The sequence below is a fragment of the Macaca mulatta genome, chromosome 16 (genome assembly GCF_049350105.2).
Source record: "Macaca mulatta isolate MMU2019108-1 chromosome 16, T2T-MMU8v2.0, whole genome shotgun sequence".
In the NCBI taxonomy this organism is placed as follows: domain Eukaryota; kingdom Metazoa; phylum Chordata; class Mammalia; order Primates; family Cercopithecidae; genus Macaca; species Macaca mulatta.
In genome coordinates this window covers 22,193,396-22,213,041 of record NC_133421.1, presented here as the reverse complement: position 1 = coordinate 22,213,041, position 19,646 = coordinate 22,193,396, and the positions used below count along the sequence as shown (strand labels likewise).

Here is a 19,646-nt window from a genome sequence, read left to right as displayed (position 1 = left end):
GCAACCCTCCCTCCCCTAAGCACGACACCCTGGCCCTGGCCCAGAGGCAAGGGTCCCTCGAGGGGCCACAACCTTCCCCAAGTAAGAGGGGGGCTCGCAGGTGTCATACGGAGTCTCACACAACCTTTAATCCTTTTCTTTTTTTTTTTTTTAATTAAAACAGCAACCAGGTAACTGCCCCAACCCATCAGGGAAAGGACCCGGGATGGGCAGTCGTTTTTTCAAAAAAATATATTTTCTTTTTTTAAAAACAACACCAAAGCAAACCCATAGCCCCCGCTGAGCCAGTCCTCAGGAAGAGTGGGCGGCAAGGCTCCCCCTGCACTTCTCTGAGCAGAGATCTTGGGCCCCTCCCACTGGACCCCAGCCTGAGCAGAGGGCGAGGCTGATACCCTAGGGGGTGGGGGAGAAGCGATCAGATCCAAACCATGCAAGAAAAACAAGCCAAACCCATAAAGCAAAAGAAAAAATCAACAGAAGATAAATTAAAAAAAAAACGAAAAGGTGAATGACACCGATTAGGGTGGCAGGCAGGACTGGGTGACCCAGTGTGCCCCGCAGAGGCCCCGTTTGCCAGTGCCAGCGGAAGGCCTTGGGCGGCTCATGGCATCTCCCTCATGGGAGTCTTGGGGGATTCACACAGCTCATCCCCTCTTGTGTACCCCGCACCAAAGCCGGGATAGAGGTGTGGCCACCCTGGGCCAAAGTGTGCAAAGTCCATTCAGTCAAGAGATTAAAAAAATATACAACTTGGCTGGCATCCAGGCTGGGCAAGGCAGTGGCCCATTCACCCAGGCACCAGCGGCCTGCTGTGCAAGGGGCAGCAGCATCCACAGGGGGCATCCAGGCCCCCTCAGTCCAGGATCTCAGCAGCTGGAGACGGGTCCTTGGAGCAGCAGGGAGAGGCACTGGTGGGGCCGACAAGGGCCTGGCTGGCAGCCCTGATGGTCTGCTTCTTTGGCACTTGGGACAAATGGCTCGCTGCAGAGTCAGGTGGGAACAGGCCCCTTGGTTCCTCCCAGGTGCCCTGGGCCAGGATGGCAGTAGCTTATGGTGTGGGTGAGCACTGCCCCCGCAGATGGGGCTGTGGGGCTCTGGAGGGCCGGAGTGGGGTCCGAGGCCCAGCCCCTATGAGTCTTCGCCCAGGATCTCCTTCACGAAGGCAGCGATGTCTGTCTTCTTGGTTTTGTGCAAGGTGAAGAAGGGGTGCTCCTGGGGGTGACAGAAGGCACAGTCACCATGGAGGGGGTAGCGGGAGGGGGAGGTGGCCACTCCTCCCCAACCAGCTCCAGCCCAAGTGTTCCTCCTGACTGGCAAAATCCTACTCATCCTTCTAGGACCTCCACCCCCAGGAGGCCCTCCATGACAGTCACGATGGCATTTGTGGCTCCTCCTCAGCTCTCTTGTGGTCACTCTCCAGCCACACTGACCTCCCTTTTCCCCGACACGTCAGGCCTCTGCCCATGCTGGACCTTCTGCTTGGGACGCCTCTCCGTCAGCAGATAACCCTTATTCATCCTTCCAGGCTCAGTTCAAATGGTCCCTCCTCCATGAAGCCTTCCCTGATGCCACCCTTGGCCCCTCTGCCCCATTCTGTCACACACTGCCTGTGTATCCTTCCCAGGGCCTGGCATGCAGGAAGGAGGGAGGAGGGAGCCAGGCATGCAGGAGCAAACAAATGACCGAGCACCTAAAGGAGTGAACACAGGGCCAGCCGGAGGAGCTACCCATCTGTGTGCAGGACGTAGCCCTCTGCCCAGAGCCCCACTCAGCCCCAGCCAGCCCCGAAGAGCAAGGCAGGCACCTCCCGCCCGTACTCACCATCAGCTCCAGGTAGCTCATACGCTCTGCGGGGTTCTTCCTCAGGCTAGGAGAGAAGAGTGCAGCTGTGGCCAGGCGGGCAGGGAGGAAGGAAGCCCAGCCCCCGAGGGCCAGCCAAGCCACTCTGGGATTGCCCCAGGCCTGGCAGCAGGGGACACATGCACCCAGGGAAGAAGGGACAGGAGTGTCCAGGGCTTCTCCCAGGGTGGAGGGGCATTCATAGGGGCAAACTAGAGACTCGCAGCAAGTTTCTGGCTCTTGGGGTCCTGGTTTTCTTGTCTCCATAGTGACCTAGGAATTTCCATATCAACACCAAAATGGGACTGCAATGTTCTGCCTAACAAGCATATACTCGGTATCCTCAGTCAGGAGAGAAAACTCCTTATCATGGGTTCTGGGAGAGGTTAGTCCCCAGTTAAAGGGGTCAGACTGCCCAGGGACACTGCTGGGCTCCTCTGTTGCTGATTATGGTCAACAACAAAAGTGCTGGGACCATGGGTGTGAGCCACGGCACCCGGCCGCTTCTTCCTTACCCATTTCTTGCTCTGTTTAATTATGGTCAGAGAAGTTGGTCTGTATGACTTTGCCTTCTTCCTTAGTCCCTCTGTAACCTCAAACATGATTTTTTTTTTTAAGAGAGAATCTCGCTCTGTCGCCCATGCTGGAGTGCAGTCGCATGATCTCGGCTCAGGCTCACTGCAACCTCTGGCTCCTGGGTTCAAGCGATTCTCGTGCTTCAGCCTCCTGAGTAGCTGGGATTACAGGCGTACACCACCATGCCTGGCTAATTTTTCTATTTTTAGTAGAGACAGCGTTTCCCCATGTTGATCAGGCTGGTCTCCAACTCCTGACCTTGTAATCCGCCCGCCTCAGCCTCTCAAAGTGCTGGGATTACAGGCATGAGCCACCGCACCCAGCCTCTCAAACATGATTTTTATAAGGCTCCTGTGGGGCATTCTTTAATTTGGTACAAAGTTCTAGATATCAGTAAAAGCAAACTTGTTTTTTGTGTTCAAATCTTCCATACACTTTGTTCTCTTTTCAGTCTGTCTGATTTGTCCACTTCTGGAAGAACTATATTAAAATCTCCCACCAGGACCATCGTTTTGTCAAATGCGCCTCATGCTCCAGCTGTTTCTGCCTTACATATTTCGATGCCATGTCATCTGGGGGGGTATTTGCAAAAACAAAAAGGAACAGGGCCCAGGAAGGTGCAGGGATCTGGCCAGGGAGGGGCAGTGACAGGTGCTCAGCAGCACCCAAGACTCACCACTGAGCAGTGAAGTCCACAAACTCGGGGGAGAAACGGTCGGCTGGGAGCTGGGGGGACGGCTCCTCCACCACCTGCTTCAGCTGCTGGAACGGGGTCCCCCAGGACTCGTAAGGGAACCGCAGGATGGCCATCTCAATCTGCAGTGGTGACATGGGGGGTCAGAGGCCCTGGACCCAGATACACCCACGCTCTGCACCCAGGAGCCAGGGTTGGGGGCTCCCACCCATCCTGGTCCCGGAGCCAGGCCTCAAAGCTGCACAGCTCATCTCCCTATCACAGCCCAGCAGGACAAAGGCAAGAAAGCTCTTAGCTCCTCCCACCCAGCCAGCAGGACCCAGCTCAGGAAGCAGATCAGGCCGACGCCGGGACTGGTGGGACCATCACTGGGTTTTCAGACAACCTGAATTCTGAAGATTTTACAAAACAATGCAGGTTCCAGCTGCTCTGGAGAAATCTGAGGAGGTGGCAACCTCGGGCCGCAGCCTCGTGAGCCAGGTGGGCAGGTCCCAGGTGGTCACAGCCATTCCCCGCCCTAACATCTGACCATCTCAGACTTCAGCATCTGCTGTCATTTATTTGGGCTGCTGTTTTCACAGAGGAGGCACACGGGAAATGCTACACACACACACACACACACACACACACATACACAGCTGTCCCCAAGGCCACAGACAGACTGTGAGACCATAAGGTTGCTTCGCCTCTGCACCCGTGAGCCTGCAGCCTCATCTTCTGCAGGGCCCCGGCAGTTTCCCTCCTAGACAAGTGGCCTGTGTGGCCACATGTGCCCTGCTGGATCCGGATTTCCTGTGGGTGACATCGGGCCGGTGGGTCTCTGTACTCGCTGCAAGCTCCCAGCCCTGTGTCCTCCCTGTGGTTGGCAAGAAGTCATCATGGAAGGGACGGACTAGCTAGGACTAGTCTGGGCTCCAGTCATGACGACTGGATGGAAAAAACAAGTCATGTCAGCCCTGGTTCCAGCCTGGAAGGACAGAGAATTCCGAGGCTCCAGCACAAGGGCCCTCGCTGATGGCCGTCCTCACCATGATGAATGGAAGAGACCTCAGCACAAACGCTTGGCACTGGCAACTGAAGCCTGGACAGGACCCTAAGGACTGTGCTGAGAACGTGCCTCCCATCAAGCTAGAGGCCCTTTCCAGCTCGGACACAAACATACCCACACAGGCAGGGCCCACTGTGTGTGTGTGCGTGTGTACACGTGTGTTCACAGGACAAAACCGTACCGATTTGGGGGGCTTTTCTCTTAGAATTTTCACTGACTGCAATATGTAAAGCAAGGACCCCACATGAGCTGCAGGAGAAGGGCCAGTGGCCATGAGAGTTATAATTAGAAAACCAGAAGTGTCCAAATCCTCAACCTCGTACTCCTTTATTTTTTCTAAAGAGCTCAAAAATACCTGGGCGCGGTGGCTCACGACTGTAATCCCAGCACTTTGGGAGGCTGAGGCAGGCAAATCACAAGGTCAGGAGTTCGAGACCAGCCTGGCCAACATGGTGAAACCCCGTCTCTACTAAAAATACAAAAAATTAGCCGGGCATAGTGGAGGGCACCTGTAATCTCAGCCACTCTGGAGGCTGAGGCAGGAGAATAGCTTGAACCTGGGATGTGGAGGTTGCAGTGAGCCGAGATTACTCCACTGCACTCCAGCCTGGGCGACAGAACAAGACTCTGTCTCAAAAAAAGCTCAAAAAATGAAAAACAACCAAAATAGCCTCTGGGCACAAAGATGTGCCATATGGTGTTATCTGCCAGGAAATGTTTAGAAGCAGCCTGAATGTCCAGCACCAGGGACCGGCCCCACTGTGGGGGCGGAGACCCAGCCAGGACCGCAGTCACACCCCTGTGACTCCCCAGCGACAACACTAACAGGCCAGCACCCAGTCAGCACTCGCTCCTGGCCAAGGGCCATCCCTGGCATGACCCCTGTCTGTTCTGGGTGATTCCCACTGGCATCCTGAGGCTTGTGCAGTGAGTGGGAAAAAGCCAATGCCAAGAGAGCGCTGGGGCCCTTGCAGGATGGGGTGAGGCTGAGACCAGGGTCCCACCCAGGGTGACTCTCCCGACTCTGTTTCACCAGTCACTTCCCCAGGATGGCCAAGAATTTCAAATGGAAGGAAAACATCAGGAACAAGGGAAACATCCCACATCAGCAGACAGGGTGAGTGAATGGTGGCAGATGCTTATGGAGTCTTTGGAAGAGATACATACAGGAGTCTATTACAATTTAGAGAAATTGGCCAGGTGCGGTGGCTCACACCTGTAATCCAAGCACTTTGGGAGGCCGAGGCAGGCAGATCACATGAGGTTGGGGGTTCGAGACCAGCCTGACCAACATGGAGAAACCCCGTCTCTACTAAAAATACAAAATTAGCCAGATGTGGTGGCGCACGCCTGTAATCCCAGCTACTTGGGAGGCTGAGTGAGGCAGGAGAATCACTTGAACCTGGGAGGCAGAGGTTGTGGTGAGCTGAGATTGCACCATTGCACCCCAGCCTGGGCAACAAGAGCAAAACTACGTCTGAGAAAAAAAAAAAAAAAAAAAAAAAACAGAGAGAGAGAAAAATATGAACAATATATAATGCTATAAAATAAAAATTAAAAAGGTTTTTAAAAAGAAGCATTACAAGGCTGGGCGCAGTGGCTCACACCTGTAATCCCAGCACTTCAGGAGGCTAAGGTGGGTGGATCAGAGTCAGGAGTTTGAGACCCGCCTGGCCAACATGGTGAAACCCCATCTCTACTAAATATACAAAAATGAGCCGGGCATGGTGGCACACGCCTGTAGTCCCAGCTACTCAGGAGCCTGAGGCAGGAGAATAACCCGGGAGGCGGAGGTTGCAGTAAGCCAAGATCACACCACTGCACTCCAGTGTGGGCGACAGAGCGAGACACTGTTTCAACAACAACAACAAAAAGAAGCATTACATATTGTTCATATTTCTCTAAATTATAATAAAATGTATTATAATGCACAATATTGGCACTGAAATGGGGTAAGAGGTGTCTCTAGGTAGCTAACTACAGTCATTTTCCCCTTACTTTGCCTCTGTATTTTTATGTTAGGTTTCCACCACTTTTGTAACTTGTGGGAGAAAAACCTAACCCATGCCCAAAGAGGCCACCTTCACCTCCACCTCCCTGTGTGTGCCTGCCGATCCTCCATCAAGCCAGGAGCATTCCCTGTCCTTGAACCTGAGCTGGCCTGTGACTTGCTGACCAAACAAGGAGGCAGAAGTGATGCTGTGCCAGTTCTAGGCCTAGCACTTCAGAGGACTTCCTTTTGGATGCCAGCCATCATGAAAGAACTCCAACTCTGCTGACACTGCCATGCTCTGAAGCCCAGGGAGCAGGCCAAGGTGAGTAAGTCACATGGAGAGGCCAGGCGGAGGAGGCCCATGTTTGTGAGGTCGTGTTGGGACTTTCAGCCCAGCCCAGCCCAGCCCAGCCATGACCCCAGCCAGTGCCAGGTACAGCAGAAGAGCCATCCAGCTGAGCCCAGCCACAATGGTGGAAACATGAGAAATAAGAAACTGCCATTGGTTTGGGTCAGTAGGTTCTGGGGTGGTTTGCTATGCAATATTTGATAACTGAAATGTACACTTAGCACACACTTGTCCAAGTTCCATCAGCTACATCAGAAGGCCACTAGCCATGGTGGGCCCAATAATGATGATGGACAGATGGAAGGGAGACAGAGAGGTGGGGAAGGGACATAAGGGTGTGTGTATGTGTGAGGTGGTCATGAGCGGGGTCTCTAATATCCAACCAGTTCTGTGCAGTCTAAATACAGCAAGAACTTGTCCTTTGCATCTAACCTAGGACTTGGAAAACTATTATTGCAGATACAGCACCTGCCTTCAGGCTGAATATTCCTCTCCACCTCAAAAAAAAAAAAAGTTTAATTGAAAAATTACATGTCACCAATTAACGAAAATTGAAGGTATGGCCCAGTCCCACCTCTCTGACAAAATTATTTTGACTTTGAGTCTTTTCCAGTCACTGTCTACAGATACACTGTTTATAAAGTTACAGCCACAGGCCAGGCGCAGTGGCTCAAGGCTGGGCATGGTGACTCATGCCTGTAATCCCAACACTTCGGGAGGCCGAAGTGGGTGGATCACCTGAGGTCAGGAGTTGGAGACCAGCCTGGCCAACATGGTGAAACCCTGTCTCTACTAAAAATACAAAAATTAGCTGGGCGTGGTGGCAGGCACCTGTAATCCCAGCTATTCGAGAGGCTGAGGCAAGAGAATTGCTTGAACCTGGGAGGCGGAGGTTGCAGTGAGCTGAGATTGCGCCATTGCACTCTAGCCTGGTCAACAGAGTGAGACTCCCTCAAAAAATAAAAAAATAATAAAAAAAAGGCCAGGCGTAGTGGCTCATGCCTGTAATCCTAACACTTTGGGAGGCAGAGGCAAGCAGATCACCTGAGGTCAGGAGTTTGAGACCAGCCTGGCCCACATGGCGAAACCCCATCTCTTCTAGAAATACAAAAATTTGCCAGGTGTGGTGGCTCATGCCTATAATCCCAGCTACTGGGGAGGCTGAGACAGGAGAATTGCCTGAACTTGAGAGGTGGAGGTTGCAATGAGCTGAGATCGTGCCATTGCACTCCAGGCTGGGCGACAGAGTGAGACTCTGTCTCAAAAAAAAAAAAAAAAAAAAAGCAGGGCATGGTGACACAAGCCTGTAATCCCAGTTACTTGGGAGGCTGAGACAGGAGAATCACTTGAACCTAGGAGGCAGAGGTTGCAGTGAGCCGAGATTGTCCCATTGCACTCCAGCCTGGGCAACAAAATGAGACTCCATCTCAAACAAATAAAAATAAAAAATAAATAAAGTTCCAACCACATGATGATAATAACGATGGTAGCAGCAACACCAATAAAACCCGCAACACCCGCGTCAACTCTCTACCCACCAGACACTTCTCTTCCCTCGCTCCCAACCCTCCCTCCCTCTCCTCTGACCTGGGCCACCCAGGCACACAGCAGGCACAGCCCCACCTCAGGGCCTTTGCACCTGTACCCCCTGGTCTACCCTGCCCTCAGGTCAGCAGGGTGCCCTCTTTGCAGAGGCCTCCACATCTGCAACAGTGGCCTTCCACCTGTCCCCAGGGCCACACCCACCTGCCCCACTCTTCTCCACCCCTGTGGCATCAACAGAAATTTATTTGGTCTTTGTTCCTGGCACAGAGCTCCTAAAACCCTTGGAATTTCCTGAGTGACAGGAGCGGCTTTGTTATCCACAAGAAGCTTGAGTTTATGCTAATGAGGTGACTCAGGGTGAGGCCCCTAGACAGTCTCAGGACCGGGCTGCTGCCCAGAAAACCCAGCTGATTATACAGGGTGGGAACTCTCAGCATCACCCGCCAACTGACACTGAGAGGAGGGGGCTGCAGACTGTGCTCTATAAAAACTTTCAGTGGGTGCGGTAGCTTGTGCCTATAATCCCAGCACTTTGGGAGGCCAAGGTGGGCAGATTGCTTGAGCCCAGGATTTCAAGACCAGCCTGGGCAACATAGTGAGACTCCTCTACAAAACATTTAAAAAATTAGCTGGGCGTGGGGGCACACACCTGTAGTTCCAGCTACCTGGGAGACTGAGGTGGGGGGATGGCTTGAGCCTGGGAGTTCAAGGCTGCAGTGAGCTGCGATCGCACCACTGCACTCCAGCCTGAGCAACAGAGTGAGACCCTCTCTCAAAAATAACTTCTCCATGTGAGGCCGGGCGCGGTGGCTCATGCCTGTAATCCCGGCACTTTGGGAGGCTGAGGAAGGCAGATCACTTGAGGTCAGGAGTTCGAGACCAGCCTGGCCAACATGGCAAAACCCCACCTTCACTAAAAATTAGCTGGGCATGGTGGTGCCTGTAATCCCAGCGACTCGGGAGGTTGAGGCACAAGAATTGCTTGAACCCAGGAGGCAGAGGTTACAGTGAGCTGGGACTGTGCCACTGCACTCCAGCCTGGGCGACAGAGTGAGACTCTGTGTCAAAAACAACAATAAAACTCCATGAGCTTGAGGAGCCTGTAGGTTGGGCAAGCACAGGGAGGTACCAGGAGGGTGCCAGGCCCTGAGAGGGCATGGCAGCTCTGTACCCCACACTCACACCCCTCCCCCCATGAGTCTCTTCCACCTGGCTGGTCCTGAGTTATATCCTTTCTGATAAACCAGTAAACACAAGTAAAGTGTTTTCGTGAGTTTTGTGAGCCATTATCAAACCTTAGGAGAGGGTCGTGGGAAACCCCAATTTGTAGCGGGTCAGTCCAGTAGTATGGGAGACCCGCTACTTCCAAGTGGTGTGTGATGTTAGGGGCAGTCTGGTGGGAGAGAGCCCTTAACATGTGAGGTCTGTGCGAACTCCAGGTAGCATGAGAACGGAACAGAACTGCAGGACACTGGGCGGGTGTCTGGAGAATCTGAGAATGGGTTGTAGTGTTGGAAAACACCCCGCTACTGCTTCTCACCACATCTTACTGATTTCCTCTGATGGCCTCATCCCCAACACCAAATAGTCAAAGGGACTGGGGACAAGCAGGAATGTCCTGGGCCAGGCTTCCCTGGGCAGGGAAGGAGCTGATGCCCAGAAAACTCCATTGGTCCCAAGCCACGCAGCTGGCAAAGGCCACCGGCCTGAGCCCTACCTGCTGATGGCATCGTCCTTCCACGCATCTCCTGCACAACTTCCTAGCCCTGGCTGGGGGACACACCCTGGTGGTCTTCCCATCCTTCCAATCCACTATCTACATGGGAGTCAGAGCAGGCTCACCCACACCTTGACCTGAGCCCCGACACAGAAGGCATGGGGTTTTGCCAGGCAATTCCAGAAGCAATGGCTCTGGGCCCATCCCTACACCTGGACTTCTGCCGCATCTGCTCTCACCCTACCCAAGCCAGGGATGCCTTTGGCCTCCACAGGCCCAGGATTGAGAGTCCACCCACCCTTCCTACCACTCCACAGCAAGGTACCAGCACGCCACTGGCAACAAACCTTCTGCTATGAAATATTTCTGAAAAGATCTTCACCATCTTGCTTTTGCACGATTTACATACCAGGAACTCACATAATTTGGGATTGGCTGTGATTTCTCAGCAAGCACCAAGAACTCCAGAGAAAGCCCTGTGGCCACCACATCACAAAGCGCCCAGGACTTCATGATGAGTGACCCTGACCCTAGGACGTTCCCCTAAATCGATGGTAATTTCTGATGGCATGTTTTCTTTTTTTTTTTTTTTTTTTTTGAGACGGAGTCTCGCTCTGTCGCCCAGACTGGAGTGCAGTGGCGCGATCTCGGCTCACTGCAAGCTCCGCCTCCCCGGTTCACGCCATTCTCCTGCCTCAGCCTCCGGAGTAGCTGGGACTACAGGCGCCCGCGACCACGCCCGGCTAATTTCTTTTTGTATTTTTTTTAGTAGAGACGGGGTTTCACCGTGTTAGCCAGGATGGTCTCGATCTCCTGACCTCGTGATCCGCCCGCCTCGGCCTCCCAAAGTGCTGGGATTACAGGTTTGAGCCACCGCGCCCGGCCCTGATGGCATGTTTTCTTCTCAGATTTTGAAGCGAATACTTCTTTCCAGAGCCTAAACTATTTGAGGAGTCCCCCAAAAGCTCAGGGCCCCAGGCACGGCTCCACCCACCCCACCTGACCACCAAGGGCAGGCCCTGGCCCCACACAGTACCATGGTAATGCCCAGGCTCCAGACGTCGGACTTAACATTGTAGCCCTTCTGGTTCAGCTCCGGGTTGATCCTCTCAGGCTGCAGGAGGGAACAGTGAGGCGTGAACACCCGCCCCAGGTAAGCTCCGATGGCTAGGCCTTGCCTCCCAATCCCCAAACTGAGCGCTCAGCTTAGCCCACCTGCCCATGTGACCGGGGAGGAAACTGAGGCTAGGAGGGCCTGGGTCATGCTTAGAAGGCCCAAACCTTGCCTCGGGCTGCCCCTACCTGGGAGCAGACCCCTAAGGCCCTCCTGACAATGAGGGCGGGGCAGGACCGGCACAGCCCACCACGGTCCTCCAGGGAGGTTGTTCATGCAGCTTATCACCCAACTGGGGCGCTGTGGGGGTCAGTTAACAACAGGGTACAGAAGGGCTGCCCCTGGGCAGCCAGACACAGGTGGCCCCACTATGGTAGGAAACGCAGTGTGGGGAGGCTCTGCCCGACGGGTAGAGGGCATGGCCAGGGTGGCTGATTTGGGCAGATCTCTCCCCGCCCCATCCTCTCCTGAGCCTGGGGGGCTTGGGGACCACTCACGGCCATGTAGGGCTTGCAGCCAGCATCCATCGTCTTGGCCACAGAGTCCACCAAGTAACCACTGATGCCGAAGTCACACATCTTCACATGGCCCTCCTTGTTGATAAGGACATTGGAGGGCTTCACATCTGCCAGGAAAGGACATGCCTCAGCCACGTCTGTGGAGCATGACTGGAGGCAGGTGCCATGCTCTGCATAGCTGTGTCCCCCTCCCTCACCCCAGACCCCTCCTGTGCCCCCTCCCATGCCCCAGTGGGCAGGTTCCACCAGGGTCCCAAGGGTCGGACCAGGGAACTGAGGCTGCAAGAGGTGTCGGGCTAGCTGACGGTCATACTTGGTCCTCAGGGAATAGCCAGGACGTGCCCAGCCCAGCCAAGCCACTGCAAAGAAGGCAGGACTCCAGGTGCTTTGCTGGGGGCGCCGCGCCTGCATCCGCCCTCCAGACGTGAGGTGCAGTGAGAGCCTGGCTTGTGTGGGTGCTCCCAGAGGGCAGCAGGATCAATTAAAGCCTGGGAGGCAGGATCTGTGTGTTTGGACATGGAGTCCCCACAGACAAGCATGGGAGACCAGCCTAGCAGGGATTCTCCATGCAAATGCGCACAGGACACTCGCATCCGCGTGCCCTCCATGGGGATGTGTGTAAAGATGGAAATGCACATAAAAAGGACCAGAAGGTTCCGTGCCAAACGCCAACCACAGTGACCTGGAGGTGGAGGCTGGGATGGGCACCCAGTGGTCAATGGGAACTAAGCCTAATTCATTTTTTGAAAAGCCGTAAATCTGGAAAAATAGACTTGTGCTCAGCAGCAAAAAGGAACAAACCGACACCACACCAGACCCGGGTGGGTCCAGAAACATCAAGCTAGTGAGGCTGATGTTCCAGAAAGGGCGAAACCAACCCACCATGGGAAAACCAGACTTGTGGCTGCCTTAGGCACATGAGGGATGGCAGAGAAGGGGCCCAAGAGAACATTTTGGGCTGGGGTAAGGGAATTATCCTGCATCTTGCAGGGAGGTGGTTGCATGGGTGTGAACGTGATTATACGTACTCTGTGCTGGAATTTCACGATTTGTAAACTATACGTTAGAACAGAACCCGGTCCACCTTTCTCAGGACAAAGGTAAAACTAGTCCTTGCTTCGAACACCAGCAAACATGAGGGGAGGCAGCTGCAGGGCTGCAGGTGGAAAGCGGCTGGGACCCCACTGGGCACGTCACAACTTATCACCTCTCTGAGCCTCAGTTGCTCATAGGGAGACGTCTACCCACCTTGGCCTGGGATCCCTCCCACTGGCTGCACCGTGCCTGGGTGGCTGCCGGGTACTGACCTCTGTGGATCACCGACAGCTTGCTGTGCAGATGCTCCAGAGCCCGCACAATCTGGCGGTGGGGTGGGGAGGAGGGAAGAGACAGGACTCTGTTATTGCTGGTCATGTCAACAACGACAGCTGTAAGACCCCATCCATGTCCACCTGTCTCCTGCTCCCGCTGCACAGGCTAGGCACCTCCTCACCCCAGCCTCCTGCCCTGTCCTGGCATTTGCCTCAGCATCCTAACAATCCCTGTGTGGACACACTCAGCCTCCTGCCTCCTCTCACCCTCCCAGGCTCACCTCCCAGGGAGCCATCATCATCACTGCCTGCCAGGCTCTTCTTGGGTAAAAGCCAGCTCTTGGCAGCCTTCCTGTCCCATCTTCCCTCCCGTGGCAGAGCCAGTATTCTAGCAGCTTGGAGCCATTTCCCTTGGGAAGGCTGGGTGGGGAGCCTGAGGCAAGCATATATTGTAAATGTTTCCAGATGCAGTGAGGATTGAACCAGTGTCACTAGTTCTATTTTCCTTTTTCCTTTGGCTACTGGGATGCTCAAGCCCAGTGTTGCTGCCCTCCCTCAAGGACTTTTGAGACTCAAAAAGCACACATTTTGGATGCTAACCTTTCCCTCAACTTAGCTTGTACCTCTGTGAGCTGCCCCGGGGCATTTTCAGTATGATGCTGTTGTAAATACTAAATTCCTTTTTTTAAAAAAAATGGTCTGGAACTCAAGAGTTGGAATCAATGGCTCAGACACCTGGATCTGCCAAATCTGTGGGGCTCCAGGAGCCCCAGGAGCTGAGGTCTCCTAAGCGTGAAGGCTCTGGTGTGGGGTGGAGGAGAAGGGCCTATGCAGGGCAGCTGCCCAGGCTCAGGGGGCACACTGATGCCCAGCTCTGCCCAAGACACCAGTATCTGGCAGGCTCCATGCCTGCTGGAAGGGCTGGGCCTCTGCCTATGCACCTGGGACCCCCAGCGCACCCAGGCCACTCACAGACACAGCAATCTCCCCGAGGATGTCCTCTGGAATTGTCATGTTTTTATCCAGCACCTTCCGGTAGAACTTGTCCAGGGATGTGTCCATGAGCTCCATGCAGATCCACACGTCTCCCTGTGGGTGACACCCAGAGCTCAGCCAGGCTGCCGGGCTGCCTGTGTCGGCACCACCTACACTGCCTGCCCCAGCACCAGCCCCAGCCCCCTCCTCAATGTGTGCCCACCCACTCAGCCACAGTTCACCGGGCTCCCACCCACCCCCCACTTGCCCGCTTCTCCCCACCCTCCACTTGCCCACGTCTCCCCACCCTCCAGCTCTGCCTGCACTGCCAGGTTCGGGTGCCAGCCTCCTCCATCTAATCCCTAATTCCAGGTGTCTCCAGGGAGGAGGGGGATTAGCACAGAGCCTCACTGGGTCCCTCCACCAGAGCCTCAGGATGCACCCGCACCAGCTCCACGGCAACAGCCGGCCCTGTGGACCGACAGACACCTTCATGCCCGCTGACCCTGGCAGATGGCTCCCTGCCTGCAAGGACCAGCTCCCTCTTCCCCAGTGAACTCCTGAGGACCCTCCTGACAGGAAAGTTAGGAGATGCGCACGGGGCACCCACAGGCTGTAGGGGCCCCATTGGCTAGGAGCTGGCACAGGGGATGCTGAGCTCTTCATGAGTGAAGAGTGAGGCCAGGTGAGGCAGCCCTGACCTTGCCCGACTGCTGGACTCAGATGCCCTGACCTTGCCACAGCTCCTTGAGGGGCAAGCGACCAGTATGAGCCCAGCATCGCCCAGGCTCCCAGCCTCCCTGCTCACCCACACCCACCCGGCTTGGCGGAAGGCAGCTCCACCCTTCCAGCCTCAGCCACTCCCTCAGCACACACCCCATGCTGCCCACAAACCTAGAACCCAGATCTCATATCTCCATGGCCACTGCCTGCTCAGGCACCCCACGCCCCGTATGCCATGGGGATGCGAATGGTCACACAGGCAGAACTGAGTGCAGCCGAATGCCAGGCCCCAGGCCATGTCATTTAACTTCCGTGTCAACTTTAGGAGGCACCCACAACCACTAGCCTCATTTGACAGATAAGGAAACCGAGGCACCAAGCAGGACAGTAACAGCCAGGAGGTGGGGGAGCCCGGTGGTCTGGCAGGGCTGGTGCCTCTGGGAGCCGTGCTGGCCCCGGGTGGCTCCCCGTGTCCCCAGCACCTGGCACACTGGAGGGACTGAGTGACAGTGGGTTGCAGGCGACTGATGGGTGGGAGGTGGAGCTCCCCAGCTGTACCACGCGAGGACACACCTCTCTGAACAGTGCCCCGTAGAAGGTGACAGTGTAGAAGCAGTCGACCGTGCGCATGTTGATGTCCAGGTCCATGAGCAGCCGCTTCTGCTCCTGTGAGTTCACAGTGGCCCGGATCCGCTGCAGGGAAGGACTGCCGTTCAGAGGTTGCTGTGGCAGAGGCCAACACCCCCACTCATGACAGGAGGGCCAGGAGCTCAGAGGGCCACTGCCTAGTGTGCCCCAAAAAGCCTGGGCTCGGTACTGGTCACTGAGAGGGACAGGCAGGGCCCCATGGCAGGGCTCAGCTCGCCTCCTCCAGGGAGCCCTCCCAGGTGCCTCCAGGCCCTGCTCACCTTCACGGCCATGATGGTGCCGCTCTGGGCGTGCCGCACCTTCTCCACCACCCCATAGGCTCCACGGCCCAGTTCCGAGATGGTCACCAAGTCATCAGCCTCCACCTCAAAGTTCTTGAGGGATGGAAAAGAGAGAGAGTCAGTGGCCACCAAGCTGGAAGCCAGTCCTCACCTCTCACCCAGTGGAGATAGCTAGGCAGCATGAAGAGGACCAGCTGGTTAGATCTGGGCTCAAACCTCATACCCACCACTCCCTGCTGTGTGACCCTCAGCAAGTCACTTAACCTCTCTGAGCCTCACGTTGCCCTCTATAAAATAGGCACAGTGCCAACACCCCAAGGCGGCTCTGGAGTGTGACTAAGACACCATGAAATGCCCCGCCAGCAGGCAGAGCTCTGAGAAAGAGGGGCCCTGTCCCTCTTTCCCCAACCCCACTCAGCTGATTGGAATGAGTCAGTCATTCAAAAACTGTTTACCAAGCACCCACAATGTGTTTTAGGCACTGGGGACACAGTGACAACAAAACAAGTCTTGCCTTCACAGATGTGTCCCTCTCTTGGGAGGGACACAAAAAGGAACAAGCAAGTAGATGAACAGGACAGCAGGTGGTGAGTGTCGGGGGTGCGACAGCCTGGAGGGGGCATCGTCAAGGACAGGCCTAGGAAGTGGGGTTTCTTTTATTTGTTTTAGACAGAGTGTCACTCTTGTCACCCAGGCTGGAGTACAATGGGGTGATCTCGGCTCATTGCAACCTCCACCTCCTGGGTTCAAGCGATTCTGTCTCAGCCTCCTGAATAGCTGGGATTACAGGCGCCTGCCACCACACTGGGGTAATTTTTGTATTTTAGTAGAGACAGGGTTTCACCATGTTAGCTAGGCTGGTCTTGAACTCCTGACCTCAGGTGATCTGCCCGCCTCGGCCTCCCAAAGTGCTTGGATTACAGGTGTGAGCCACCGCGCCCAGCTCTTTTTTTTTTTTTTTTTGAAACAGGGTCTCACTCTGTCACCCAGGCTGAAGGGTAGTGGCATGATCATGGCTCACTGCAACCTCCACCTCCTGGGCTCAAGCGATCCTCCCACCTCAGCCTCTCAAGTAGCCAGGACCACAGGCATGCACCACCACACTGACCAGTTTTTTGTATTTTTGTACAGACAGGGTTTCGCCATGTTGCCCAGGCCTGGTCCCGAGTTCCTGAGCTCAAGTGATCCTCCTCCTGCCTCAGCCTCCCAAAGTGCTGGGATTATAGGTGTCAGTCACTGCACCTGGCCTGGGAGTAGGGTTTCTGTTGGGAGGACCTGGGCATAACACGGTCCCTGAGACAGGATTCTCAATGGCTAGTGCCCTTCCGAGGCTTCTGGAAGCAGAAAGTGCAGGTTTCCTAGGTGCTGGCCTGAGGGAATGATCCAGCAGGTCCAGGGAGGCCTAGGAGCCTGCACGTTCAGTACTCTCCGCTAGGGCTAGGATGAGGTGCAGGGCTGTGCTCTCAGCTCAGAAACCTTCCTACCAGCTCTGAGCTCGCCAAGCTCCAGACAGGCAGCCAATGGTCCTCATTCCCTCCAGCAGGGTCAAAGAGTGGGTGGCCCAGGGCCACACAGCCAGCAGCGCAGGACAACACTCTTCTCCACAGCCTGACCCTCTCTGACCCCTCAGTCACCTCCCCTCATAGTGACCCTGCAGGGTCAGCTCTACCCACTCGTCAGGTGAAGTGAGAGGCCCTGCAGGGGTGGCGGCTGGCACCTACTCTGTCTCCAATGGTGATGAAGGTCCGGGAGTCCAGGTTCCGGGGGGGTCTGTGGAGAAAGAAGGCTCCATGAGCTTCAGAGAGAACCACACCCTTCCTCCAAGAGCAGCAGCAGATGGGCCAGTGTGGGGCCTGGCGTGGGAACCAGGTATATCCTGCCCCGGAGGCACCGCCTCGGACCACCTCCTCTCATTGGCTGCTGAGCATCTACATGAGCTGGGCACGGCCTCATCGAGCCTCCAAGACGGGGTGAGAAGTGAGCAGAGCAGAGCAGATGGTGCTGCATGAACCCCAGCAGCCGTCACCTAGCTGGACCCACAGCAGGTGCTGCCCAGAACAGGACGAGGCAAAGCAGAGCTGGCCCCACCTGCCTCTCACTCCTTCCACTGAGCCCTGTTCGGGAAGCCTCTCCAGGGTGAGCCAGGGAGAAACTGAGGCAGACTCACGTGGGGTTAGGCGCGGGTGGCTTGGACATGCAGGATATCCGTAGATCCTTCTTCCTCTTGGATTTTCCTAGAATGGAGAGAAGGTGAGGCTTCTGGCCTATCCCTCAGTCATCAATGTCCCCTGCACTCCCCTTGGGCTGGCCAAACATGGAGACAGGGATGACTCAGGCCCTGGCCCACAAGGATGCCAGCCTCTGCGATCACCCTTGCCGGGAGCCCCCTCTCTCCAAGCCAGACCGTGAGGCGTTCAAAGGGAGGAAGGAGGCCCACCAGCCCTGCAGGGGAAAAGAGCAGGACAGACCCAGGCCTAGAGGCTGGAGCCCAGGGCCTTATCTCAGCCCTGCCCACTGGGCACATCTTGAGTACCTCCCTGGGCCTCAGTTTCCCCATCTGTGAGGTGTCCTCACTGCCCTGCCTGACTAGCCAACGGGACGTGGGGTGAGAGGGGCCCAGCAGGGGTCCAGCCAGCACCCGCAGCAGCCACTGTGCAGGGGCCTCGTGGCCGCAGGTAGCAGGATGAGGCTCACACTACCTCCAAGATGAGGAAGGCCAGGCCCCCAGAGAGGGCAACAGGCGGTGGAGCAAGCGGGGACTCCAGCCCAGGCTGCCCTGCAGGCTAGCTCTGCCGGGCCCTGCTCACCCTGGAGGCCAACACCTGATGCCCGTTTCTCTCCCTCCCCTGAAAAGTGCTGGCTCTCTCCCCTCCCCTGCACTGGGCAGGCCACAGTCCTGGGGCAGTACCTTCCTCACTCCACCCCTGGGGGCAGGTGAGAGGCCCCAGTGTCCACACCTCTCAGGCTGGCTGCAGGAGCATGGCCAGGTGCACAGCACTCAGCTGGTACTAACGGAGGGTCAGCATTTCTGGGGCTCCAGGCACAGTGGGGCTGGCATGCAGAGGGAGCTCCCTGTAGTCAGGGCTGCCCTTTGAAGAAGGCATAGCCGCCATTCCACAGGCAGGAGAAGCAAGGATCAGAGACGGCAGGGTCACCGGGCGCTCTGGCACCATCAGGCAGCAGGGCTGGGAGTGACACAGCTCCCTGAGACCACCCAGTACAGACATGCTGGCCACATTCCTGCCCTTGCGGGAGCTTCTGCCCCATTTCCCAAGCATGGTCCTGCCACACCTTGGCCCTCACCCACCACCTCCCACTCACTGCTGCTGGCTCAGCCTGGCTGCTGGCCCTGGGGCCTGGAAACTGCCCATGGCCCTGCTGCCACCTGCCAAGAAGACCCCAGTCTCTGAAGCCGCCTCCAAGTCAGGTCCAGATCCAGCCTTGGCCACAGTGCAACGCAGACTTGTGGCCCCATCTGAGAGCCACGCACTGGGGCCCAGTAGCCAACCCGGCCCGGACGGAGGGCAAAGGGTGGTTACCGCCACTAGGAAGACAAGGCCAGATCAACAGGAAACAGAATAGCCTCGGCGGGGACAGGGGTCCCAGGGTCCATCCTGGGGCAGGTGGGCAGAGTGCAGGGGCCAGGCAAGCAGATACCTGCAGCCTTTCCACCAAAGCCGCCCCGGGGACCCTGCTGCCAGGCCCCAGAGGCTTCAGGAAACAAAGGCATCCACAGACAGAGGCAGCAGCGGCAGCTGCCGCCACATGCACTGGGTGCCTGCCTGCTAACCGCTCACCCGGTGAATCAATTGCCTAGTCACTACTCCTGTGTGAGGCTTTTTAACTCATTTTAAGATGCAGCAACACCCTGGCTGTCCGGGACTGCACGGGTCTCACGGCGAGTCTGTCAGAGCCACAGCACTGGCCACAGGCAGGGCCCTTCTCATCTGTGACTCCAGATGCTCCCACAGCCCCACAGGGAGGGGCTCTCAACCTCACTTTACCTGGCGAACAGGCTCAGAGAGGTGAAGCCACTTGCCCCAGGCTGTGCAGCAAGTCAGGGTTCTGGCTACAGTCCCTCCTGAGTTTGTTGACTTGGAGACCCCCACAGGCCAGGCCACGGCTCACAGCACCCCTGCCCCAGGGAGCCCTCCCTGAGGCTGAAGGACAGGTCCAAGTCTCATGCTCAACAAGAAACGGCAACAGAGTCTGGAGACGCAGAGGCTCAGCACACTCTCACAGGAGAAACCATGGCACACAGGGCCAGCAGCTCCCGAGACCACTTCTATCCTGCCTCTGGGCCAAAGGCTCTGAAC

At 56.2% G+C, this 19,646-nt stretch overlaps 1 protein-coding gene across 1 annotated transcript in view; it reads right to left on the bottom strand.

Moving 5' to 3' along the window:
- Positions 1-823: 823 nt before the first annotated feature.
- MAP2K3 (mitogen-activated protein kinase kinase 3) overlaps positions 824-19,646 on the bottom strand; it is a gene marked incomplete at its 5' end in the record, with an annotated part of 31,022 nt that continues 12,199 nt past the window's right edge. The window contains 11 exon segments of the mRNA NM_001265947.1: positions 824-1,212; positions 1,822-1,867; positions 3,092-3,231; positions 10,798-10,875; positions 11,373-11,500; positions 12,701-12,752; positions 13,676-13,792; positions 14,975-15,094; positions 15,310-15,423; positions 17,052-17,100; positions 17,498-17,564. Of these exon segments, the coding sequence (NP_001252876.1) occupies positions 1,129-1,212; positions 1,822-1,867; positions 3,092-3,231; positions 10,798-10,875; positions 11,373-11,500; positions 12,701-12,752; positions 13,676-13,792; positions 14,975-15,094; positions 15,310-15,423; positions 17,052-17,100; positions 17,498-17,564 (995 nt within the window). The 3' untranslated portion in view covers positions 824-1,128.